This window comes from Acomys minous (assembly GCF_964271855.1).
Source record: "Acomys minous genome assembly, chromosome: 14".
NCBI classification, from domain to species: domain Eukaryota; kingdom Metazoa; phylum Chordata; class Mammalia; order Rodentia; family Muridae; genus Acomys; species Acomys minous.
Window position 1 is genome coordinate 85,899,737 of NC_140496.1, and position 26,962 is coordinate 85,926,698.

Below are 26,962 nucleotides of genomic sequence, written 5' to 3' on the forward strand. Positions count from 1 at the left end.
ATAAGAAGAGCTCAGATTCTTAAAGCTATCCATCTGTAGTGACCGTGTTGTATTACCACGTCTCTTAGCTGACGGCGGCATTTAAGTACCAGCTTCACCAACTAAATTTAAAAGGGAAATCCTAGTAATGCCTACTTGGTATGTGCTCATGTGGAAACCCTAAGAATACGAAAGTAAAACCCTACCCCATACCTCTGCAGGTAGGGCTCTCAGGGACACCTGGCTTTACACACACACACACACACACACACACACACACACACACACACAGAGAGAGAGAGAGAGAGAGAGGGGGGGGGGACACTAAACTTTCAGCCCCTCTGATAAAAGGCAAAAAAAGGAAGGAAGATAGAATTGTCTATGGAGATAACCATTTCAACATCACCATTGTCCCTGACATTTTCACGCTCCATAACACACATTTTAGTCTGGAGAAAGCACAAAAACACTATTTGTATCTTTATTAGGATAATTATTTCTATTCGTGGAAATAACCCTGACTCTTCACAAGCATTCTGCAGTATTCTTTACAATAACTCTACTAACGGGACACTTAAAGAGGTAAAGGGAGTGTGTGTGTGTACACACTAAGCACTCCGTGAAGGCAGAGAGGTCTTTAATTCTTCTTTTTCAAGAAGAAAACAAGATGTATATAGCCATATATGACCCAATGTGATTAATTTATTCAATTAATGTTTACTAATGTGTCAGGCACTATTCTAAAATGTGGTTGATGGAACCAAAGGTGGGGGCCCTGGAGCCCCCAGTGTGCCCATCCCAGCAAGAACCACAGTCAGAAAATAATAGTAAGATCTGTGTGTCTCAGAGTGCAAGAAGGACCAGAAGTGAATTACGGCTGGGGAAAAGGAGAGAGTGGTCAAGGAAGGGCTTCTCTGAGAAGAGGCTTGACTTTTAAGAAATCTTACATTAGGGCTGGAGAGATGGCTCAGAGGTTAAGAGCACTGCCTGCTCTTCCAAAGGTCCTGAGTTCAATTCCCAGCAACCACATGGTGGCTCACAACCATCTATAATGAAATCTGGTGCCCTCTTCTGGCCTGCAGGCACACATGCAGGCAGGACACTGTAAACATAATAAATAAATAAATCTTTTTTTTTTAATCTTACATTTAAAAAACAGGGGGGAAAAAAGGGCAATACAGGCCAAATAGTCCTAATCTCAAATTTCAAACTGTGAATCATTCTAAAACCCTTTGAGTGCTAACAGAACACCACAGCTGGGAATTCTACTCCTGGCTTCATATGACACATTGCAGTAGAAACAGGAATGCATAATAATAATAATAATAATAATAATAATAATAATAATAATAATAATAAGTTATTATTATTATACAGTATAAAATTAACCTGTACGGTACTTGTAGTTTATATTGTGCCTCATCCACAAGATACCAAATCCAAACTCAGCTCTACTCCTAAGCATTTTGGGTAAGGACTAGGAACCTACAGATTAAAACAAACTAGTGCCTTACATAAATGCGGGAGGGGCCAAGTACAGCGTCCTACACATAGGGATGGCAGCTCCTTCCTGTCCTTTCAGCAGGCATCTAGCAAAATCTGCCGTCATGGAAGATTTTCACTACTTTGCTGCTACGATCTTGAAGGCATAGGAATTAACTGGCATTCTGATAGAACACTTAAGGGTGTGGCCTCCTGTGTGCGCTGCACAGGGATGTAAGGGTCTGTGTGTGACTGAAACTTTCTGGTTTTTTTTTTTTCATTTCAGGGAGAGAAAGGAGTTGTGGGAGAGCCTGGGCCCAGAGGGCCCTATGGGCTGCCTGTGAGTTCACAACTACCATCTGCATGCTCACGTGACTTGCCACTGACACGGTTAACCCTTCCCTGGTGGGCAGACTAATCTCATTATAGGAGCAAAGACGATCCAATGAAGAGTCACAGTACAGAAAGATCAGTCCTACAGACAAGCCATACATACATACTTGGTCTCAATAAATCTCCGCACGTTAAAGATACACCCAGGCACGTCATGCGATTGAAGATCAGAGACTAAGGGATAACCAGTGCTAACAGGAAAGCAGGATGCTGCCTGATAGATGGCACCCTGCCTATGCCATCTGAGTGGACATTCATAACTGACACCCCCTTGAAGGGTCGCCCATTGGATATGAAAACTTCATTTATAACAACCTTCATTCCTTGTCTCTTCTCTTGCTAGTGATCCATATGAAATTGATATTCATGATGACAGTATTTTTTTTTTACCTTTCTAAATTCCTGTGGGAATTAAAAAATCTTTAGAACAGAGAGGGTTGGCAGTGTCCTGTCTCCTAGAACTGAGGCCACGGGTTTCTGCAGGGATAATCTGCACAGTGGCTCCAGTCAGTCTGCTGGGGTAGGACTTAGTGTGTGGTGTGTTTAGGCGTTTAACCTGCCTGTGCTTCCCACATGCTTTATATGAAAAAAGATAACAAACATCATCCACAAGTATTTCAATGCCAAAGTGCACTTCATGGAATCAGAGTAGCTCTTGGGGACTTTGCATGGAATACAGTCTGACCCAGTGTTGCCACCATGACAACCTGCACCATGGGGATAGAGTCACCATGTTGCGTTGTAGACCAAACCCTCCTTGGGAATTCCTCTTCTACAAAGCTCACTGCAAAGCCGCCTTTGATGTTGTGAGGTTCACACTCTGGTTATCTGGCCAAATTCAAGCGAGAGTCAACAATAAACAGTTTTGAGGTTCCCCATTAACTCAAAAGCTAACCGAGCTATCAACCTCTTCCCTTAGAGCCTCAGTATTTTTTTTAACTCAACGTTTGTTCTGTTTTGTTTCGCACTTCCCGCCCAAGCCACTAAGTCAAAGAGCAAGCACAGAACTTGAGCAAAATTGTCTACTTAACACAATAAAGGACTTAAATTTCCTCATGCCCCATAACTACAACTAACAGTCCCCTCACTTGGTTAAAGAAATCTCACTAATCAAGAAGCCTTTTCACATTAGTTTAGTCTCTTTAATACTAATGCTGCATGCCCAGAGAAGCCTTAGACAGGGGCCTCCTGATGAAACATAGGAACACTAATGTAGCTACTGTGGTTCTTTGGCAGGGCAAAGATGGAGAGCCTGGTCTTGATGTAAGTAATCTGTACAGCAAACATCCTTCGATTATACTAGACAGTCAACGGTCTCCATCATCAAGGACACCAAGAATGCACAATATTCTGTCTTGTATGTGTCTATGTGAACACATACACACACTATATATGCATATATACTTATATATAATGACTGTGCATGTAGACAGCAATATGAAATACACTAGTATTTGCATGAGATACACGAAGGAAAAATAATTCATATAAAATTAGTAACTGACATCCCATAGCAATCCTTCAAAATACTTTTCCTAAATTAAGGATGCTGAGCATCAGCATGGCCCACTTATGGAAAAAATAAATATGTATCAAATCAGTCTGCCTCTCACATGCTGCCCTTGGGGAACGGTGTTCTGTCAAAGCTGTTATGTGGTTGTTTGTTTTCATTAAGTCTCTATGTACATTTTCTCTTATGGTAAAGTTGTGTGTAAAAATACAGGCTGTAAAAAGTAAATTCCTCTAGCAGCAATCATTGGTTGGCGGTATTATGTGAGTAATTAAGTTACCAGAGTTGCTGTTTATTGAGCAGCTGTTATGTGCAGGCATCATTCCGGCACTTGGCATCCACCATCTCATTTATCATCTACAGCAGCTGTGTGACAATAGTCATTAACCTTTTTTTATAGTCAGAAGACTAAAGGGCAGAGGTAAGAGATTTGCCCAAACCCATACAAGTTAGTAAATGTTCCAGGATTTAAATTATAATATCCTTGTATTGCTTGTATTCTTTCTCCTACATTTCTTAGAGAAAAAAAAAAGGAGCAAGAAATCTATTGTGTATAACCTATTGAAATGGTATAAAGAAGTACTATTTCTAGGTTCTTTGTAAGTTTAAAGACTATTTGATATGTCCGTTTTTATGTCTGAGTTCAAACCAATGAAATGTGATGGTGGTAATGGTGTTTGTCAATTTCAGTGATTTTTGTCACAGTTACATCAATAGGTATGTTGAGTTTTCTTTTTATCTCCTTAGGGCTTCCCTGGTCCTCGAGGAGAGAAGGGTGACCTGGGAGAAAAGGGAGAAAAGGTGACTCCTCCCAGCATGCACCACGTGTGTTTCTGCTAGCTCTGTCTGCTCTGCCACTGAGCCCGTGTGATTCCATCAGACACCTTTCCTGTCTCAGTCCTGTGTTCCAAAACCATACAGATGGCGGAGCTAAGAAATCAGGCTTCAAAGAGGACTAAAAAAGGCTACAGAGCTAGAGATGAGGGCATCGTCCAGCTTAGGAGGAAGAGTGTAACCCCTGGAAATCAAAGCTATGGCCTCTCAACTTCCTGACACCAATTATTTTTTAAATGTAATGTCCAGGAGGTTGACTTTTTTTTCCTCACAAAAGTAAAATCTCATCAAACAAACCTCAATGATGTTTTGGCAAAGACCATCTCACCCACAGGCCAAGACCTCATTTATCTTCATGACATTCCTAGACAGAAATGTGTTTTGATTTTTTTTTTTTAATTCAGAAGTAGAGGACAGGCACTATGACAGACCCCAGTATGCCCACCATGAAGAAGCTACTCTGTTAGCTATAAAGCTAACAGCTGTAGGCATTTTAATGAGGACATTAGTTAGAATTTTATGGCTTAATATTAAGGATTTCTTGAGACTTTCAACTTCATAGGTTATAGAGGCCAATATCAAGCAACATGATTTTATGACTAAAAGAAGTTTGGTGAATTTTAAACATCACTTTTTCCATTTCTTTTTTTCTGCTATGTCTCTGTCTCTCTGTCTGTCTCTCTCTCCCTCTCCCTCACTCCCTCCCCACTCTCTTTAGTTTGCTGTACTCTCTAACCCAATCAAAAAATCAGATAAGTTTTTACATTGGCTGAAACAAAAGGCAACAAAAACTCAATATTGAAAAAATCTTAAAGTAGCCGAAGAGCTAGTCGTGATTCCAATTTAAACCAATTCTCCTCCTTAGAGTAATTCATGCCTTAATATGCTTAACAATGCAATGCTTTTAAAACCCAGTAAATTCTCTCCCATGCCTGTTGTGATGCAAGGCCAAAAGGGAAATATCAAAGAAAGGCTATGAAGCCCACTGGATAAGTTTTAAGATTTAACAGTTACTCAGCTCTCATTAGTAAGAGTCCATACAATGGTCATCCCAAAGTCCCACCCTCAACATCATCACATATGTTCAGTACCTGTGCATTCCTTTCCCCATGAGATTTACACATGATAAACCTTGAAATCTTCCCACCACCATGCTGAGGTGGGCGCTATCATTTCCCCACTTTACAAACAAGGAAAGTATATCATGAAAAGTTCTTTTCCACATTATAAAGCCTGACTACAAATTATAGGTGGCTTGAGATAAGTTTTATGTGAGAGCATTGAACAAAGCCAAATTGTTTTTAAAGTATATGTTCACTTAGTTTATATTTACCTAGAGGATTGTATGACTCTAAAATCTTACTCAAGAAGAAAACATATCATGTGGTATTCAACTTTATGATCTTTAAAGAAGCTAGAAATTATACCAGTATTGGCTCAGTAGAGAGTCCTTAACTAGCATGTGCAAGGGCCCTGAATTTATCCCCCCAGCATTACAAGAAAAAGAGAAGGAGGAATGTAGGGAAAAGAAAATTCCTTTGTTGTAGCTTATAAAAGCACAAACCCATCTCAGAAAAACGTTACCCAAACAAGAATATTTCCATAATTTGAAGTTTTATATTTAGCAAAATTAGATTATAAATATTGAACATTTTGTGTATCTTTTCTTTCATATAAGAAACAAAAATTGACAATAATTATCACATTTCAACTGCTCATAAGCCCAATGACAGATAACTTTGTGGGACATAGGTAATCACTTCATTTTACAACGTGACATTGATTAATAACATTGACATGTTATTCTTTGTAACATCTCTTCTCCATAAAGCTTGCTGTTCACTTAAATATTAGCAAAAAAAATCATTGCCGTTGCCTATCACAGTAATTTGAATAATCATAAGCCCATTTGCCAATCAAATAATGAGTTCCACTTAACGGCCAGCACACCTGGTCTTGGTTAGACCTACTCAAAGATGGGTCCGATGCCTTCAGGGAGGGCAGAGCACATGCAGACAGTTTCAGTCAGCTTATGTCACGGCATTGGAGCTACCTGCTGAGGGATGGTGCTGATTCTTCATGAGTGAGCACCTACTTCTGAATGTGTCATCCATATCATTTCCTGTCACCTGCTCTTTCTTCACCCTCCCTGTCACAGCATTCTCTTCTATCATGTTCAACCAAACCATACAGAACTTCTCTCCCCTGTATTCAAGAAGCCCAAGTGGTTTTGATTCCAAGCCTTCTGCTGTAATGTTTTTGGCACACAAGAGATGAGTGAGGAGGCGCTTAAGTCTGTGCTGTCAGAATGGATGTATTAATTTGAATGAGTGTCTCGTACATTTTTTGTGGTATCTGTTGTTCTGTCTTTTTCACTTTGAATATTCATGTTGTTTGCTTCGGAGACTGCTCAGTTTTATTGTAACTGCCATCCGGATTGCAGAATGAATGCTTTCATTTAAGTATGTATCTATGTGTCATCCTTTGCATTCTGTGCAGCACCAACTCCCTGTCTATAAGTTTGCAGATGTGTATGCTAATGTGAAACAGCTGGGGCGCATTCCTTCCTTCCTCTCCTTTTGCCTCCTTAATTCCTCCATCCTATGATCCATGCAGATGTCCCACGAACCTTGACCTTGATTCCCAAATACTAATTTCCACAGCTACATTCCCACTATATAATTATCCTGCCTACCTCATTTTACTGAGCCCAATCTGCTTTTTTCTATCTGCAGCATTGTGAGCTGGAAACTCATTTACCATTGTGAGCAAGAAAGATACAAGAAGATTGCCTAGGTTTATAGATGTCTGTTTCTCTAGTTGCCATTGCTGGCGAGTATTAGCACCTGAAACTTTTTTTTTAACTCCATAAGTCGAGAGTATTCACTTTTACTTTTGCTGTGGGGGCGTGGGGGTGGGGGGGAGGGGGGAAACACAACAGAAGCACATTTCAATGTCTGGACTTTTTTTTTTTTTTTTATAAAGAGCTACAACATAGAGTATGATTGGACAACCTTGGGAGACACCAAGGCTGTTGCCTCTCTCTCTGAGTCTGTCCAGCCATCGTATGTTTAAAGAATAAGGAGGGGGCAGGCAAGGTGAAAGTACTCGCATTTGGGTGGAGTATCCATTACCCAACCCCCAGCTCCACCTGCTACTGACCAGCTTCGGTACAGCTGATACCTGCCATCTTTGTCAGGGCCAGAGCACAAATCCCTAATTAACAATTGACTCCAGTATTGGGCCAATCAACACTGATCTGCCTTTCTGATGCACTAGCCATTTTTCTTCTTATTGAATGTCATAAGCAAACAAACAAACAAACAAGCAAACAAACCCTGCCACCAAAATCCATCCTCACCATGCAGTTTTAAGGTTTTTTTTTTCTTTTTCTTTTTTTTTTTTTTTATAGTGCCATGTCTTATCTACATCAGAAAACAATGGTAAATGTTCTTCCAGGCTATTTTTTAGCTAAGCCATACTGATTTTTATTCTACACCCCCCCCCTTAAAATTAAATCTGTCTTTTATTTAACCCCTTGTATCCACAGGGGGAAAAGGGAAAGAAAGGCAAAAAGGGGCCTAAAGGGGAGAAAGGAGAACAGGGCGCTCCTGGATTAGATGCACCCTGCCCGTTGGTATGTCTAACTCATGCAGCCGTCTCCAGATGTCTTGGGTGAGGGGTGAGATGGGAGAGGAGCAGACCGCGGGACCAGGGACAGCAGGTTCCCATGAGGGTAACTTAACACAGGCCTTCGGATGGGGGCCGTGAAGTACGTGGTCAGCAGCATCCCCTGGTGTGCTTCACGTCTTGTTGCGGGCCACTCAACTCCACCCTGCTTCTAAACTCTCTAGTTCTGGCTGACTCAAGCCTGACCGTAGGAGGTGAAGAAGAGCCCAAATACCCCCATCTTCCCTCCGAAGAGGAGGCCACACAACCTCCCGACAAGGCCCCGTCATGATAATGTGACATTTCTCTACGGTTACTGTCCCTTCCCAGTTGCTCCTCTCCTAGCTGCTCCTTCTAGTTTTTTCTTTAGCAGATTTTTTTTTGCTTTCGATGAATTCTTGGATTGGTAACATTATGAGTTAATCTTTACAAACAGGGATTCCGTGGCGTTAAGGGGGAAAAGGGGGAGCCAGGCCAGCCTGGCCTGGATGGGCTGGATGCTCCTTGCCAATTGGTACAGTATTTCTCTCTCCTACCATCCTGCATGTCAGTCCTTTGTCTATTATGTATTTGTCTGTATCAGTGTAAAGTGCTTCTTTCTGGAGCAAGCTTTACATGATAAACATACTACATGCATGCGCATGAGCAGGCTCCTCCCTGGGCCCTACGGAGGGGAGAGAGCAAGAATGTGTTATCAACAAATGCAAATTAATCTTCTAACATTGTTCTCACTACTGACGTGTCCATCTCCATGTTCTTAGGGATATTAATTTTCCCAATAAATATTCAGAGCTTATTTGTAAGTTAGATAAAAATACATGATGCAAAGGCACTTTGTTAGGCCAGAACTTTGGTCTTTTCCCCTACTTATTTTTTTCCCTTTCCTCTAAAAGAAATAAAGGTATTTTTGTCTCTCCCACTATAGTTTTTTCAGGCCACAAGTAAGGCCAAACCTCCATAATGACACTTCTGTGGTCAAGAGTTAACCAATTTGAGACAATGTTGCTAAGAGACCATAGGAAAGAAAACCAAACTGCCCTGCACATCTAAAGATGATAATTGTCTGCAGCCCAAACCCTCTTCCTTGTCACATAACCTTTCGACATAATGGTCTCTCCTTTTAAAACTCACTTTCCTACAGTAGATGGAATCCCATCCTCCATTGGCATGAACTCAAAATCCTCCTCATACTAAAATCTAAAATTCTACTGGTTGATCCTTTTCCTTGTACCAATCTGGCATTACCAGTTTCTCCCAAATATCTATAAAGCTAGATGGCTTTTTACAATTAAAAAGGTAGTGTGATTATATTTTGTGACGTATAAAGAAAGCTTTTTATCATCGTTTCCACTTGGTCTGCATGGCCTTACACATGATTCTTCGGTTATAAGCATGATTCTTTAAAGGTAAATGTATATTTTGTGAGTCTTTTAAGATATTGTGTTTATAGGAAAATATTATCCAGTCAACTGCTGTAGTTAGAAAATATTAATGTAGAGTACTCTGTCTTTTGTTTGCTTGGTGTTAAGTCGCATTTCATAAACCTCTTCATTGGAGGAAAACGCATGCCTTCGACTCTGTCACGTCTTCCAGTCTCATTTGTATCTGAAGATGCTTACACCTTAAACTGAAATACACTTAGTAGTACTGAGAAACCTTCATTCAAAATTTTAACCAACTTCTGAAGATTTAAGTGGAAGCCCCGGCAAACACTATGGATAACATTTACTATAATGCATAGCTAGACTGCCTGTGCTTCCTGATGAGTATAATTTTGCAGTTACCATCTTACAGTGTAGGAACGTGGAAACACTGGCATATGGAAAGCTACAAACTTCAGATAGAAATGCCCTAACATTGATTTCCCTCACCACAAACCATAGTCCATAGTGATCACAAGGAAATGATACCATGATTCATCTATCAGAGACAAGTGTGAGGTGTTTTAATGATGTTAAGATATATCGGTTAAGGATGTAACTGTAAGCAGAACACTGGGCAACTGTGCTTTATACCTTTCATTTTCAATAGCATTTTCTATATTTTCTACATCTGTGCTTAGTCTGGGAAACATTTGAATTAGCTTCATTTTAACTAACAGTAGGTAAAATATCATGAGCCACTAATTAGCCTAAGATGCCTATGACCGAAGCCACTCAGAAATAATTTCTGAAGACTGTGAACATGTGAACTTGACATCTGATTACTTATAAAGAGCCTAAGGAATTCTTTTTTTCTTCTCTTCAAAACCAGGGACCCGATGGATTACCCATGCCTGGCTGCTGGCAAAAGGTAAGTAGGCCTTATGGTTTTTTGTTTGTTTGTTTGTTTGTTTGTTTTTGGTTTTGTTTTGTTTGTTTGTTTTTTCTAAAAATAAATCCTAATTTTGACTTGGCCCTCTCCATGCAGAACAGACCTTTTACATTTGACATTCTTGAAAACTGTCTGGATAGTTCAAAGCTCTTACCAAACTAATGAGCAAAAGCAGTTCTTGACAAATACTGTAATCTGGAATCTCAAATTCTCTGTTTGTGATGGAAAGGGGCAATATATCTGAATAATACTGTTTGCCTGTCTTTCGGTGAACTCTTTCTGCCTATTGTTTAAATGATTTTTTAATTCTGTTTTCTCCCCTGTGTATGAGTTGTTGCATTGACAAATATGCTGATATATGGTAGAACCCTGTCAATATTAGTCACGCAACTGGGAAAGCAGAACATATAAATGTAACATTTATCCATGATATCTTGATTTATTTAGTAATGTCTGCTTATGTTTCTACCGGCATTCTTTATATGGGTTTGTTTAATATTCATAGCATGACTGCCCGCTGTCTCTAAATGTATTCAGTAAAGCTGGCACCTACCTAGAGGACCTGCTGTGCACAAAGGCTACACGTTAAGTCCTGTCTTACAGGATATTGTTTCAGTTAATCCATGAAGTAGCCTTTAGAGGAGTAATAGAAATTTGGAAAAGTGAAACTTCCAAGAGCAGCAAGCTGGTGGGTAACTGGACTAGGAGGGAGAAGCAGCAGGAAGTAATGGTTGGGTTTCAAGCAGGCAGGCAGAGCTCCATGCATTCTGCACTGGGGCAGGGGAACACTGACTCCTTACACAGTCAACCCAGCGCGCACATTACCAGAAGGCAAAGAGAGGCCTAGAAATAACAATATGATAAGGGAAGCATCCAAGCTGCTTCGATAGTTTCAAATTTTAATCCCTAATACTTTGTGGCTTTACCCAGTAATTGTAGACATCCAAATTACACTGGCGAAATTAGAACGCACTATGTGCGGGTGTGGAAACCTGAGGAGACGTTGGGTTCTTGGTTGCTTCTCAAGTCAGCAACTCAACCATCAGGAAATCTTATGCAATTTACTTTCTCAATTAGCTTCACATACTTAGCCAGAGACAGAAAGCCTTCTCTCGTGACAGCATCATTTATTTATTAGCTTCCCGGGCTCCCCTTTAAGCCTATCAGATAATTAACCAGTTATATATGAGGTCAAGAGGGTCTCTGGCTTCAGACCCCTCATCAGATTCATCCTGCCTGGTAAAACTATCCTTTTGCCAGCTTAAGTGCCTTTCACAGGCATCGTAATACCATCTCACACTGGGATGGCCGTTTGCTCTCTCACTCTCCCCTGTAATTCAATAAGATGATGATTTTTCTTTAAGTTGGTCATTTGCACACTGAACCTAGAGATGCAGACAGTTTATTTCCCCCACCCTGTGACACCACTCAGAACTTGGAGTCACCATTGGTTTGTGGCACTTTTTTTTTCTTTTCCTAAAGTCATAAATGTGATGGCAACAAGGCTTTTTATCTTGTTCGCTCTTGAAATGAGGAACCTGGTAATAATATGAATAGTGTGATAGAATCAGAAACTGTCCTCATAAGTATTTAGCTTTCTATAAAATAGGTACTATATTCTACACAAGACCAAGAACCTTATGAGTCTACAAGAGAAAAACAATTCAGTGATTAAAATTTTGGTATTGCTTAGCGTACCCACACAGCACATATGAACGCCGGTCAACATCTCCCCTCCCCCGGTGTAAATGAAACAGTCAGAAAAATGGGGGAGAAATGCTCTCAGATTTCTTAGATGGCCAATATAGATAGCTCAAATAGTCAAGTACTTTTTAATTGATATGTTACAAATAAAGCTAGTAGGTGGCTTCTCGTTAGTCGTATTTCATTTAGGCTGTCAGTATAAACATGTGTGGAATTTAAATGTTCTATTAGCATATACTAGTTTATACATAACGGTTCCATTATGTCATACATGTACATAATATAGTTTGATCGTATTCACCCACCCATTACCCTCTCTTGTTTCTCCCCTACTCCCACTGATCTCCTTTCAAATACTCCCTGCTATTTTGATGGTCTAATGAATTTCATTGGGTTGCTTAGAGAAGCATAGATACAGGATTGTTCACAGGAGTACAGGCACCTTAACAGTGGCTAGACTGTTGAAGAAAATGTCTACCCACCAACCATCAACTGTATACAGATCCTCCGTGATGGGTATTGACAGGCTCAGTCTTTTTTGTTTGGTTGTTTGGTCAGTTTGGTATGGTTTTTCTTCCTGAGGCAGAGTTTCTTTGCGTAGCCCTGACTGTCGTAGAACTAACTCTGTAGACCAGGCTGGCCTCTGACTGACAGGATCTGCCTGCCTCTGCTAGGACTAAAGGTGTGCACCACCACTACCACCACCACCCAGCTGACAGGTTCATTCTTAGGCAGTTTTCCTTGGAAAAAGAAAAGGAGTGTTATTAGTGAAAGCATAGAAAGGGAATTCTGGGACTGGTTGCCTGTGGAGGGTGGGCCAGGAGATGCCTGTTATCTCCAGGTCCGCTGCATTCCTTTCCTCATTCAGTTTTCTTTGAGTAAAACTGAAGGAAGTCACCAGACATGGTAACAATGCCTTTAGTCTCAGGACACAGAAGGCAGACGAACTCTGAGAGTTTGAGGACAGCTGGGAGGCTACACAGTGTTAACACTGTCTCAAAAAAAAAAAAAAAGCACAATGAAAACTGCTTCTCAAACGCAAATTCATGGCAGTTCTGAGAAGACATGGCTCTTCCAAACGAGGAACTGGAGATTTAGGGGATTTTTTTTTTCTATTATGGTGGAACTGTCACAATGCATGAGAATGGATAATAGGCAGATTTATTTACCTTATCTATTCGCTGGCAAGGCAAGGCTAGCCACAGGAAAAAGGAGCCACAATCAGGAATGCATATCATTACAGACAGGTCTGTGTTGGTTAGTATGCCTTTGGGCTTATACCCTTTGGCCATTAGGTTGTGTTGTAATGCCGGAAGACATTGTGTATGGCCATGTAAGCATACCTGTAGTAAAATCACAGCTTTCTGCTTTCCCAGAACAGTGACTATGACCATCACTTATCACAAAGTTCTTAGTTTACAATGGAAAAATACCAGTTGGAACCAAGATGAGAATTATGGTAAAATGGAGGGTTTTTTTTTTAAGTTTGATATGGGAAACATCAAATGATCAAATTAGATTACTGACTTAAAAAAAAAAACCTACAAGGTTCTTCCAATATCTGTAAAAATAAATGCTAATTTGGAATTGTTAGAAAAGAGCCACTAACTCCACGTGTGTCTTTCTTGTTGTCTGTTTTTCTGCAGTGATGAATCTAACCTTCCAAGCATGAAGTTGTGTATATAACGGTCCACCTTTTATATTTATAGTTGAAAAACTGAAACGCAGATTTTGCAAGTGTGGGATCTGCTCACCTGACACTGCTTCTCCCCGTTCACAGTAGTCCAGGTGTCCATCTTTTCTCACGTCTGAAATTAGGCAGTTCACGGCAGTTCTTGGAAGTGGGGAGCCTGCAGGAACTAAGATCAGTGTCTCTATTTTATGTGAACGTATGTATTTATACGGACATCAGTGATAGAGATTGGTTGATTGCTCTTGCTAATTTCTTATTTGGGGCTTGTTAATTGCATGGACAAGAAGTGCCATGAAATAGTTTACATGAAATTGTGACCAAATATGGACTCAAAGCTATTGGACATATAGCACACGTTTCCTAGTAGCGTTCACTCATGCCCACACCACCTCCTGAAACTGACTAAAAACAGCATGACCTTGTGCCAAACCTGCTTGTGCAAATGCAGATGCTTGCATGCTGCCTAGTGAGTTCTGTGACTACATCTGAGCTTTTATTCCTTTTGTCATCTCAAGGGGGTTACACCGTGGCTTATTGCCAAAAAGAGATAAGTTGATGGAGAGCGCACACACAGTTGGTCTTATATTTTGAGGGAGTTGCAGTCCCGACTGCAGATCCACAGGCTCCTGATACTGTGGGCTCCTGTGACCACCTTGGTTGAAATACCAAGGGGCTGAGCTGTTTGCTGCCACTAAGTTTTTCCTCGGGCTGCGTGCTTGGTGGTGAAGATGCAGGAAGAGGTCCGGTTCAGCATCCTGCACTGTCCGCCATGTGACCAAGTTGGAAGGAGGTTTATAAACACGATCACCCAGAACAGCAGAAATATTTTTCTAGATGAACTGACTTTCCACTGGTGTTGATCTGGGTGCTTTGGGAAAATGTCAGAGGTATGTGGCAGTGTTTTGGAGACAGCGGAGCCTTGGAATGGAAGCCCCTGTTTGTGCAGATTGAAAGGTGTGGACATCCCGTCACAGCTCAGGGTGCTGAAGAGAGAGCATGTCCCAGGAAGTGATCACGGAGAAAAAGCTCTGCTGCAAATGCAGGGGAGCTCTCAGTACTAACTTTACCAAAGGTGGTTGGAAAGCTCCGCTCCTTCCCTCCTTCCTGGGTTGACTCATACCAAACGGTTTTCTACATGTTCTAGAAACAAAATGTAGTTTCCATTTTTTTTCCCTCATGCTTTTTATTTTCTTAGTCCAGGGACAGAAAAATTTCCTTCAGTTTGGGTCTCATAGGCTTTTAAACAGTATTTTTAGAAAAGTTTTCAGAACATAATTTGAACCCAACCGTGAAAATAACCTTTACACACGTCTTTTTTTGTTGTTTGCTTGAGATAATTGAAGAGATTATATGGAGACTCCATTTTCCACTCAACTGTTGTAAAGTATGAAGGTTAAGTATTTTTCACTACTTTCTGATTTATATTGACAAATATACCTGTCAGTCTTTGTAAAGTCTGATTTTGCACACTTGATAGCATGAACTTGCTTCTCGGCTTTTTTTCTATATTGAAATGTATTTCTCACATTTTGTTTTTACGTTTCTCGGTGTTTGTCTTGTACACAGACCAAATCTGAGGTCTCAAAAAGCTCTGCCATACAGTTGCCATAAAATGAGTCTTGTTTTGACCAACTTGCTCAAACCTCACCTACATGGCACTTAGACTGGGCATTTCTTTGCATACTGCAGAGTTTGTGGCACATTTTGAAATGATTTATCCTAAATGGAAGGGTTGCCTCAGAGGTGTACCATCCATGGGAGTAGTCACCCTGGCAGCCCATTGGAGATTTTCATTTCCTTCAGGGATTAAATGCCATTCGTATGGGAACAGTTGTAGATTTTATGCTTGGATTTTAACCACCAGAGGGGAAATTAATTCATGCTTAGGATAACAACAATGAAGATACAATTTCAAAGCAGATCTTAAGATGTCTTTTGTACCATGTAGCCAAATGTTCAATCATGCAAAATGGTGTCATCTTTTTCCTTTGTATCATTTCTGAGATTAGAATTTAATATTTCTAGTAACATTCCATACTCCAAGCCAATTTAGCATGTTTTTTTAATGGAGAGAATTTTCTAACAATTTCTTGTATGGTGTAGTTAGGGTAAGGTATTTTTCAACCTATGAAACAATTCGTCTTAAATCATTTGGGGGACAAGAATTAGCCCACGGTGACACATTATCTTCAGGAAACAAAAACAGGGCGATTATACAATCTTGAGGACTGTGGTCAGTGGACTGCTGACTTAGCCACCGTGAGTCAACCTTAAATGTTGGGCTATTAAAACATCTTCTTAGTCATCCATTTTGTCACCAAACTAAATAATTTCCAAACGAATCAATAATGGATTATCACTGTTGATACATACGTTTATAGATGGCATTCTTTTTCTCAAAAAGACTTCTTTAGGAGAATTAAGGGGAAAAAAAGTATGAAGCTCCCATTGGAAATATGTCAAGGTCAGGTTTTTATTTACTTCAGACACCCAGCATCTATAAAAGATGCCAGTGTTGTGTTTTCACCTTGCACTGTTTTCCATTTGTGTTGTTGGTGCTGATAAATTTCCCTCGTGTTTTTCTTGATGGGCGGCAGACCTCTATTGTAGGTAATTTTATTTCTCTGTTTAATGGCATTCCTAAGCTGTTACTGCATGGTCTCATTTCTGAAGTTCATGAATTTGTTGTGATCGTAGCTCAGTGACTAGCCTTTCCTAATGTAAAACAGCCTCTCGTGGTTTCCCTTCCTCTGTGTTCATCTTATACACCATATGCCTTTATCTGTTTTCACGTACCTCCTTTTGTGAGGTCCCTCACCTTTCAGCTTACATACTTACTCTATGTGCGATGCGGCCCATGCTTTCGACAAGTCTGAGTATGACACACAGAGTCCCTGCTACGTAAGCGTGTCTGGACCTCTCTCCCAGCTCTCCTTCCTTCGTTATCATGTGCAGCCTTGGAGGGGTTTGTTCATCCATCCTCTTTATTTTATGGAGAACATCGAAATGTCTCCCATTTCTACCAACAGAAAGTCCTTGCCTTTGGATTTACACTCTGTGCATATGATGTTAGTGGGGCGGTTTACATACATTGCATGTACTTAGTGCATACGTCTGCCAGCTTCAGAAAATGGTCAGACCACCATTCTGTACCTTTGGGGAAATTGTCCTCAGTGTCTTACATTTTGGGCACTTAGGAAATGTGCCTAAAATATTTCCAAGTAAAATATTGCTAGTAGAGCATAAAACACAGCATTTTTAATCATCCCCGACCCCCTCCCACTGCATGAAAAACTTGGATGCTAACATTTGAAACCTTGGTTTTTCTTCCTTTTTCTTTTTTCTTTTTTCTTTTTTTCTTCCCCCCACCCCCCTGTGTAGCTTTGGGTGTCCTGGACTCTATGGACCAGGCTGGCCTCGATCTCACAGAGACCGCCCCCCGCCTCTGCCTCCCTTTCTTGATATTCAAATTATTTCGATGTTTAATGCCTCCAAAACAAAATTTAGTAATTTTTTTTACAAAAAACAAAAAAATCCCTACTAGCTCAAAAGGTTCATGGGATCCTTATCATTCCAAACATACTGCGAATGGTCCCCCGAAGCTGGCGATGGAGAGGTCTGGCCAGTTACACTTCTGCCAAGCTGCATTTAGGATGCAAAGGCCTCCTGTTCCCCCTTCTGTTTTCCTAACGCATCTTCCTGTCCATCTTCTCTTTTGGCTCCATGTCAGATGCCCAGAGACACTCCTCTCACTTAGATGGCAAGTGGATTCATTTAGGGTTTTTTTTTTTACTTCTATACTAATAAATATTTTAATGACTTTTTCACTAAAATACATTTACGTGGACAAACTGCCTGCTCTGCTCTGCTCATTGGCAGAAAGGTTTGGAGGCAGGAGGATGGACCTTGGTATGCTTGATTTCTCGGCAGCAAGGAACATACCAACATTTCTCAAAATAAGTTGATATTCTCACATATCTCACAAATATTGATGCATCGGATGCACAAGTGATGTCTCCCATATCGTTGGGCTTTGGGTGGCTATTCTTTACAGTGTTGTAAATGTTTCATTAAGCTGGACATTTTAAAAAGATGTATGTATCTGATTTAATCTTTTGGAAATATTATATTTTTATTTGTATTTTTTACATTTTAAAGTTCATCTCTATGTGCAGCTATTTTTATATTGCCAAAAACTCACATAAACACATAGTAAAAGTGAAACGGGGGAAAATGGCAAGCATAACTTTGTGGATTTTTTTTTAATGTATCATGGGCCAGTCTTGTGTACTTGGTTATTCTAAGAATGTGTTGTATCTTTTCACTGTATATATTGGTGCAAACCTGATTATCTCTGTAGTGTAAATATTTAAAAGTGATTTTCCCCCATTTGATTTCTTATTTCAATTGTAATTTTTCCAACCGTCATTACCAAATCAAAGGCCTGTGAAGGTTTTGATTTGCAATTTGGAAATAATTTCTTTGTGTTCATTTTCTAATTTGTTTTTTATTTACATTTAAAACTTGTTTTCAGGGTTCCTAGTTTGTGAGAAGTTGATCTTCGGAATTATTTTTACACTATTTATGACTTATTTTCATAAATGTAAAAAGTGTGTAATATTACAATATTAACCCAAACAATGATAATGAATTGTATTGTTATAAAGTTTTAATGATATTCCTGAGAAAGTTTGTCCTATTTTTATTTAATTTAGAAACAGTTGAGAAAAAAATTTAGTGTACATTTCTTCAACATTGTAAACCCGTTGTTCACACCACACCATTGTGTGATGATTTTTTTTTTTAATTCATGCTTTCTGGTGCATAATTCCACTTTATACTGATACACCATGTGATCTGTGATTACTGTATGCCTGCACAAGGCACCAGTGATTTCAGATGCCAAAGCCCCTCCAGTGTTCCTTTCTTGTTGCTTCCATTTTCAGCACTCTAAGTCCCCTCCACCTGTTTCTCTCCTTGCCCTCTGCTAAGTCTCCCTCAGTCACACTGCCAATCCTCAGGCTCTGATCTGCATCTTTTAATTTTTTTTAAATGAATTGTGTTCAAGCCCTTGCTTTGTTGTTGTTTTGGGCTTCTTTTTTTTTTTTAAGATTTATTTATTTATTATGTAAACAGTTTTCTGCCTACATGTGTGCCTGCAAGCCAGAAGAGGGCATCAGTTCACATTATAGATGGTTGTGAGCCACCACGTGGTTGCTGGGAATTGAACTCAGGACCTCTGGAAGAGCAGCCAATGCTCTTAACCTTTGAGCCATCTCTCTGGCCCTCTGATCTGCATCTTATGCGGCACTGCCCCGTCTAAAGGTTGTTCTCCCTATCTCCATGCTTGCTTCCTTACCAGCTGCTACAGCCATGTCCACCTGAACTCCCCACAAGTGCTCATAATATTCGCTTTCACCCCTGCTTTTCTTCCAGACCTCCAAATCCTAAGAAATGGAGCCCCCTTCCTCTGCCATCCAGGCAAACTAGATGGAAACCTCCGTCACCTTGGACACACCCACTTCTCACTCTGCTAATACAGTGCTTAGCCCATCACCACACTTTTCCCCATTCCCATGCACACTGACTCAGTCTAGACTGTACTCAACCCTCTCGTGTATTCTAGAAGAGCCTTCTACACAGACCTCTTGCAACTAACCACCCTTTTCCCTTTTCTTCATACTCTCTCATGCTGAGGGTAATGATTCCAAGAAACTTAAAAAAAAGAAAGAAAGAAAGAAAAAAGAAAAAGAAAACTAAAAAGGTTTTTCATGAAGAACATTGCCTTTTAGAGGACCCCCTATAAAAATGCAACTTAGGAGCCCAGGGAGATGATGGGTCAACAGGTAAGGCACTTGCCTTTAGTCCTGACAACCTGAGTTCAATCCACATGGTAGAAAGAGGGAACCAATTCCAAAAACTTGCCCTCTGATCTTCACAGACGCCTCATAGCATGCACATACACACACTAAATAAATAAATGTAAAAAAAATCATAAACTATAGTTTTGATATTGTTCCTCAGTATAACCCAAGAGCATGTGTTGCAACAGCGTTCCTGAAGACAGCTCTGCAGAACACTTTGACCGTGATCCTTCCATCTCTTGCTTCGCATCCTCCGGGAGTCACCCCCTGTCCATGCAGGACCCTTTGGTGTAGAATGCAGAGCCCCGTGTGATCGCACATGACTCGCTTTATATAACACACTGTCTTGCAGGCCAGGAACTCTTACCCAAAAGTTTTCCCATGGCAAACTACTCAACAAATCTTCAACTGCTCCTCGAGCCTGAAATAGCCCCTTATTCCCAAGCTCGGGTTCCAGCTGAAGAGCACATGCTGTTCTTCCAAGACTCAACATGTGCATCAACTTACTGAACATGCCTTCCTGCCAAGATGAGATAGTCCTGTGCTCCAATCATTTCTTGTGCTTATCACCACTTAGCATGGAGCAATTTTTTTAGTATGTATTTGTCTCCTCCACTAGATAGTGAAAAAAAAAAAAAACATGAACCCAAATCAATACGTGAATAATGAGGTTCAAAGTAACAAAACTCACTGGGGTTTATGAAGTTAATGTGCATAATTAATCCACATGCTGCTTCCCAGCCAGCCTGGATATGGGTCCTAAAACTACAGGAAGATGTGTTGCACCTATTTCTAAGCCTAAGGACTTCCTATGCAGTTGGCGGTAGTATCACCAACTTGGTGGTATGCATACAGTCACTTACTAAGAAGACATAGGAGTGAAGCTTTGCAGTTTACAGAGGGGGTTGAATTGTCTGCCACCTGAGCCACATCCACAGACCCTCTTCTCTTTAGAACAAAAAAACCTGCACACCCATTACTTTAGTGGTGATTTGCAGAGACCACGAGGTCTTACTCTGAATCCAGAAAGAGGATAATTTGGCCATGAGGGCTGAGTGCATTATGGAGCAGGTGCATGGAGTGGATGCTGAGTGTCTTAGAGCAGGCCATCGGGGCTTAGGAAAAGAAAACATGGTTTCGGTGCAAGTCTCTATCTTCGTTTGGTGTGTGAGAGGCTGCCATCCCTTTAAACACCTCATCCTGGGCAGTCTGATCATCTTTCTCTCCACTAATTCTAGACCCACTCTGGTTCTCAAATGTTGGCATCTATAGGATCACTAGAGACCTTGTGAAAATGACTGAGTTTCTGACTCAGTAGGCCTGAAATTGTTGAGTTTCCTTTTTTTCATGAGCTCCTAAGTGATGGTGATGACCTTGGTTCAGGGCCTACACTTGAAAGACCTGCTAGCCTGTTCTGGCTTGTATCTGTAGTGACCTTAGTAACTCTAAGTTCCTAAGGCAAAGACAGTAGACTTCCTTCACTGAGAACCTTTTCCAGATATTCTCTTGCTTTATCAGTGTTTTAGTCTACACATCCAAGATCATTTCTTTGCAGCTGCCTCAGGTGGAAGCTGCCGACTCTCTCAAGGCATCCTACCTTATCTAGGGAAAGGAAGCTATCTGCCTTGCCCCTCGGTCCTTCATTTGCACAGTTACCCATCGGCAGACCCAAAGCCTTCCCTAAAGCAGATTAGCCAACCCATAGAAACACAGCCCTCATGACCCCACGACCTTCCCAAAGCCACTTCGGAACCACTGTTTTAGAGGCCAAGCCATTAACACTGAGCCTTAGTGGGGACACATCAGAGCCAAAGAGTAACACATTCTTTCCAGGTCTGAGATCGTGCAAGCCCATCCATGGCTGGGGACAATCAAAAATGAGAGCAACTTGTTTCCCTGACAACTGCAGTTCTAACAATAATTTTCTATTGATTCTCTCTGAACCTTAAAATATCTCGATAGTGTGAGTTACAGAATATCAGTGTTTTTATTTGAGAGAAGAATCCAGAAGGAGTGACTAAGCCAAGGTGACACGTCTTAGTAACACACTGCAGCCAGACTTTCTAAGGCAGAACTTTGTCCTGTCTTCCCACCATTGGGCATGAAAGCCTTTTTAATGCAAATTTTCTGTGCGATGTTTGGGCAGGAAAAATCCTAAATTCTCATCATTTTCTCTTGTTACCTTTCTTTTTCCTTTTTCATATTAGTTATAAATTATTTCTAGAATGCCTTCAATTAGTATTTGCAAAGTTTCTTGTCATCCAGCAGACTTTAATATAAAAAATCTAACCACTGGAATAAAATGGAGTTTGAATCTCTGCAGCCACTTACTAAGGCAATTTATCTGACTTTAGTGAGTTTCAATTTTTAAGTTGACAGAAAAGGAACGAAGAAATTACTTTACTCCAGGCAGTGCATGAACACAAATATCAATGACTTAACACAAATATGTGTTCGGTGCAGAAGAGGCTCACAGCACAAACTCTCTGTTCTCCTCCTTTCCCCTCTTCCTCTAAGACAAGACCTCGAGTATCCCAGACTGGCCTTGCGCTTTCTATATAGTCAAGGAAGGCCTTGAACTTCTGGTCCTCCTGCTACCACCTCCCAATGCTAGGATTACACACCCAGCTTATAAAAGTGCTTGGGGATTAAACCCAGACCATCATACATTCTAGGCAATCCCTCTATGAGCTGAGCTACAGCCTCAGCTCTCATTACTGCCTTTAGAACAAAATATAGCCTTCATAGAGTAGGATATATATATACACACACACACACACACACACACACACACACACACACACACACACACATATATACACTATATTGGGAAAGAGGATCATCCATCATTAAAAGCTAAATGCTGTTTCCTGAATCTCACTGAGTATATTACTACTCCAAGGGTATCTAAGTGCACTATGTTAAAAAAAAAAAAAAAAAAAAACCAAAAACCCTTTAGCACAGACAGTGACATACAATCTAATGAGAAAGCAAGTTTGCATCTGGTAGCTTGACTTAAGAAAAAAAAATGTCACCACATCCCAAGATGCTTAACAAGCTTCCTTGTGCAAACCTGGTAAGGCACTGATAGGAGAAAGAAAGAGGCCTCTCAGGAATGAGTGAGTCAGAAGAAAGCCATCAGAGACAGCTGTGTTGAGAGCCACTGGAACAGATGCTTCTTGCTGCGTTTCACCCAAATGTTTGCACAGCTAGGGCTAAGCGCCAATTCCCAGTGTTTACTCCAGCAATCGCACATGCTGGAACACTTTCAGAAGCCTCAGCTTCACGGCCCCAGCACAGTGATGTGCCTGCCGCACATTGTAAAATTAACAAAGACAAAGAGACTCTTCACACTTAGTTTGAGATGATGAGGGGTTTTTTTGTTTTTGTTTTTGTTTTTGTTTTTTGACCAATGGAACAGAATTTTGTCAACATGCAGACCAGGGTCAACTTCTAGAATTGTTTCACAGAGGACTCCAGGACTGCCCATAACTTCCCCCACAGTCCAGTGTATGGTTGACATCTCATGCATACATGTGCAATCTGAGTAGAGCATAGCTAGCAGGGTTCTGTAAGACAGATTGGCTTGAGTGGTCTCTAGCAAACCCACAGGCACTTCCTCTACAAAGGTAATGCCTTGGGTTTTCTGCATCTAACTTGTTTTGTCTATTACCACCAATAGATGCCCAATGAACCAAGGAAATGTGTGTGTTCTTTGAGGCTGGTGGCATCAATTTAAGTGACCCAGCAAATGAGCCAAGTCTAACTTACTTAACTCTATACAGTGTGGATATTGTTTGACCAAACTCTCCCTGGTGTGCAGTTCATAGCGAAGGCTGCTGCCACACTTTGTGCAAAGATGATACAAGGAATCCATGTGGGGCTGGGGAGATGGCTCCATGCTTAAGACATCCTGCTGTTCTTGCAGAAGGCCAGGGTCACAGCACCCACATCAAACATCTCACAACTACCTTTAACTCCAGTCCCAGGAGATCTAATGCCCTCTTCTTGCCTCCAAATGTACCTGCACATACATATTGCACATATATACACTCTGGGTCCCACTCATACACATAAAATGTAAAAGCCTTCAAAGGAATTTGTGAGTTACACAAAAACTGAGTAATGGCTGACACCCACTTAGGGCTTGACAAGCTATAGTGGCGAAGCAACAGAGCCGTACAGCCATATGCTGAACCTCTATTTAGGTTACGTAGTTAATGCTTACAGCACATTTTCCATTTGAAAGGCAGCAAAGTCAGATGCTCACACAGCTGGAACACAGTAAGAGTCAAGATTTGAAGCCAAGCGCTATGCTGTTACCAAGACCTACCATCCTGGCACGAGATTGCGATGGTATCGATCCAACTACCTTTCTCAAGAGTGCTTAAGAGGAAGAGGTGGCCAAGGTGGTGGGGGGGGGCACAGGGGGTGAGGATTGAATTCAGAATTGGAGGTTCCAAGTCTTCACAGGATTCAAATATTGGTTCAGAAGGGGAGAAAGGATCTCAATTAGCCATTCTACTTTAAGACCAAGATGAGCACTAGACGGCACGATAATCACTCAAGATTTTGTTTTTCCCCCTCCTCACACATACCAAACCCCAAAGCCAAATAAGGCACTGTCTCTTAATGCATTTCCCATTCTCAAAAGGCCCAATACATACCTCTTTGTCAGGGTAAACTTGATAGCAGGAAAACACCAATTAAAAGGAGTTAAGCTGATAACGAACTTCAAATACAACACTGACCCCAGATGTCAAATGTGAATGTCCTACAGCTGGACCATGGCTCAGTGGTTAAGAGCACTGGCTGATCTTGTAGAGAAGCAAAGTTTGGTTCCCAGCACCCAAAACCACCCGTAACTTCAGTTCTAGGGGACCCAATGCCCTATTATAGCTTCTGTAGACACTGGTACACGGGTGCTTACATATATGTACATACATATACACATGGAGGGGGAGGTAGAATGAATAACTTCTTTTAAATATGAATAAATGATTGGATTATTTAAGGATGGCTATCATAAGAGCCATCTATATTTCTTTTGTTTTGTTTTGTTTTTTTGTTTTTCAAGATAGGGTTTCTCTGTGTAGCCTTGGTTGTCCTGTACTCGCTTTGTAGACCAGGATGGCCTCGAACTCACAACAATCCACCTGCCTCTGCCTCCAGAATGCTGGGATTAAAGGCATGCGCCACCACACCCGGCCAAGAGCCATCTATATTTCTATCTTGTAGATACTAAATGAAAAAATACAGATATGACCCTCTGGATCTTTCTACTTTGCCATTCTCCCATGCTTCTCTCATCTAGAGTCCCACTAGAATGTCCTCCCCTCTGTCTCAGTTTCCTGGTAAGTGAAGGCTTTCGTGGGACATGCCCCTTGGGCTAATATGCAGATATAAGTGAGTATATACCATTTGAGTCTTTCTGCTTCTGGGTTAACTCACTCATTATGATCATTTCTAGTTCAATCCATTTATCCACAAATTTCGGGAATTCCTTGTTTTTAATAGCTGAATAATATTCCATAGTGTATATGTACCACAGTTTCTTTATCCATTCTTCTACTGATGGACACTTAGGCTGTTTCCATGTTCTGGCTATTATGAATAAGGCTGCTATGAACATGGTTGAGCAAATTTTCTTGTTGTGTGCTGGAGCATCTTCTGGGTATATTCCAAGGAGTGGAATAGCTGGGTCTTGAGGAAGCCCTATTCCCATTTTTCTGAGATAGCACCAGATAGATTTCCAAAGTGGTTGTACTAGTTTGCATTCCCACCAGCAATGAAGGAGTGTTCCTCTCTCCCCACATCCTCGCCAGCATGTGGTGTCGCTTGAATTTTTGATCTTAGCCATTCTGATGGGTGTAAGATGGAATCTCAGAGTTGTTTTGATTTGCATTTCCCTGATGATTAAGGAGGTTGAGCATTTCTTTAAGTGTTTCTCAGATATATAAATATTATGTGGTAAAGACACATACACATATGCCTTTGTGCCTTGGGACAGCAAGAACCACTCTTGTGGTATAGATGCATGTGATGAACATTCTAGTCTTGCTGGGGTACACTTGCAATCCTAGGACCTGGGAGGTGCAAACAGGAAGAACAGGGTCATCCTCAGCTACATAGTGAGTTCTGGGCCAGCCTTCACTAAATGAAGAGACCCTGCTTCTCCTTTCTCCTCTCTTTCTCTCTCTCTCTTTCTCTCTCTCACTCACTCACTCTGTGTGTGTGTGTGTGTGTGTGTGTGTGTGTGTGTGTGTGTGTGCATGTGTGTGTAAAATCAGGAAAGAAAAAATAAAGACAATTCATTACATGATCAAGGTGTGTTTTTTTAATATTTAATATGCTCTTATGATAGCCATCCTCTTTTTTTGGTTTGTTTTTTTTTTCAAGACAGGGTCTCTCTGTGTAGCCTTGGCTGTCCTGGACTCACTTTGTAGACCAGGCTGGCCTCGAACTCACAACAATTCACCCATCTCTGCCTCCCGAGTGCTGGGATTAAAGGTGTGCGCCACCACTGCCCCACCAATAGCCATCCTCAAATCATCCAATCAAAAACCCTTCTCACAGACATGCCCAGCTGCTTGGGTTTTAAGTTGTTGCTAGAAGTAGTCAACAGCCAAGATCAGCATTACAAACATCTTTGAGCAAGGGGAACCACAATTTAACTCATAACAGGAAAGAAAAAAAAAGTAGAATATAGGCGTGATTGTTTGAGAATGGCCCTCATAGGTCATATATTTGAATACTTGGAACAGCTTGGGAAGGATTAGGAGATGTGGCTTTGGTGAAGGAGGTGTGTCACCTGGTGTGTCACCTGGTGTGTCACCTGGTGTGTCACCTGGGGCAGTCTTTGGGGGGTTCAAAAGACCAAGCCATTCCCAGTTAGTCCTCTGCCCCCTGCTTGTGGATTGACATGTGAACTCTCGGCTGCTGCTCCGGCACCATGCCTGCCTGTTGCCATGCTCCTCACGGTGATGACCATGACCTCTGGCCCTCTGAAACCATGAGCCCCAAAGTAAATACTTTCTTTTATAAGTCACCTTCGTTATGGTGCCATGGTCTTTTCTTGCAGTGATTTAAAAGTAACTAAGACAAGAGACATTATATGAATCACCTGAGGAGGTTTATCCCCTATGCTCCCAGTCAGGAGACACAGCCCAGTGCTGTGAAACTTGAGGTAACAGTCCCAGAATTATGCCAACACTAGAAAAGCAAAAGGCTTAGCCTACCACACATGTTTCCACAAAGCTGGTCTCTGACAGCGCAGGGTGGATAGTGTAGGTCAGTGGTAGTAACATGATTGTCTGGCATTTGTGAAACCCTGGGTTTGACTCCTCCTACTTCATAAATAAATAAATAAATTTAAGGTGGAGTTCATACTAAAGGAAATTATATAGTCACTTGAATTAGGTAGCAATTTTTATGGCTGATACATGAATTTACTTCAGACTGTGCTGAGGCCTGCATGCCAACTAAGTGAATAGATAAGTAGGCAACTCACAACTTTAAATT

At 41.0% G+C, this 26,962-nt stretch overlaps 1 protein-coding gene across 1 annotated transcript in view; it reads left to right on the plus strand.

Moving 5' to 3' along the window:
* COL25A1 (collagen type XXV alpha 1 chain) overlaps positions 1-18,255 on the plus strand; it is a 400,933-nt gene extending 382,678 nt beyond the window's left edge. Inside the window, exons 32-37 of the mRNA XM_084756859.1 lie at positions 1,748-1,801; positions 3,091-3,117; positions 4,112-4,165; positions 8,304-8,381; positions 10,121-10,159; positions 13,531-18,255. Coding sequence (XP_084612985.1) covers positions 1,748-1,801; positions 3,091-3,117; positions 4,112-4,165; positions 8,304-8,381; positions 10,121-10,159; positions 13,531-13,533 — 255 coding nt within the window. The 3' untranslated portion in view covers positions 13,534-18,255. The remainder of the gene's footprint in view (positions 1-1,747; positions 1,802-3,090; positions 3,118-4,111; positions 4,166-8,303; positions 8,382-10,120; positions 10,160-13,530) is intronic.
* The last annotated feature ends 8,707 nt before the right edge of the window (positions 18,256-26,962 follow it).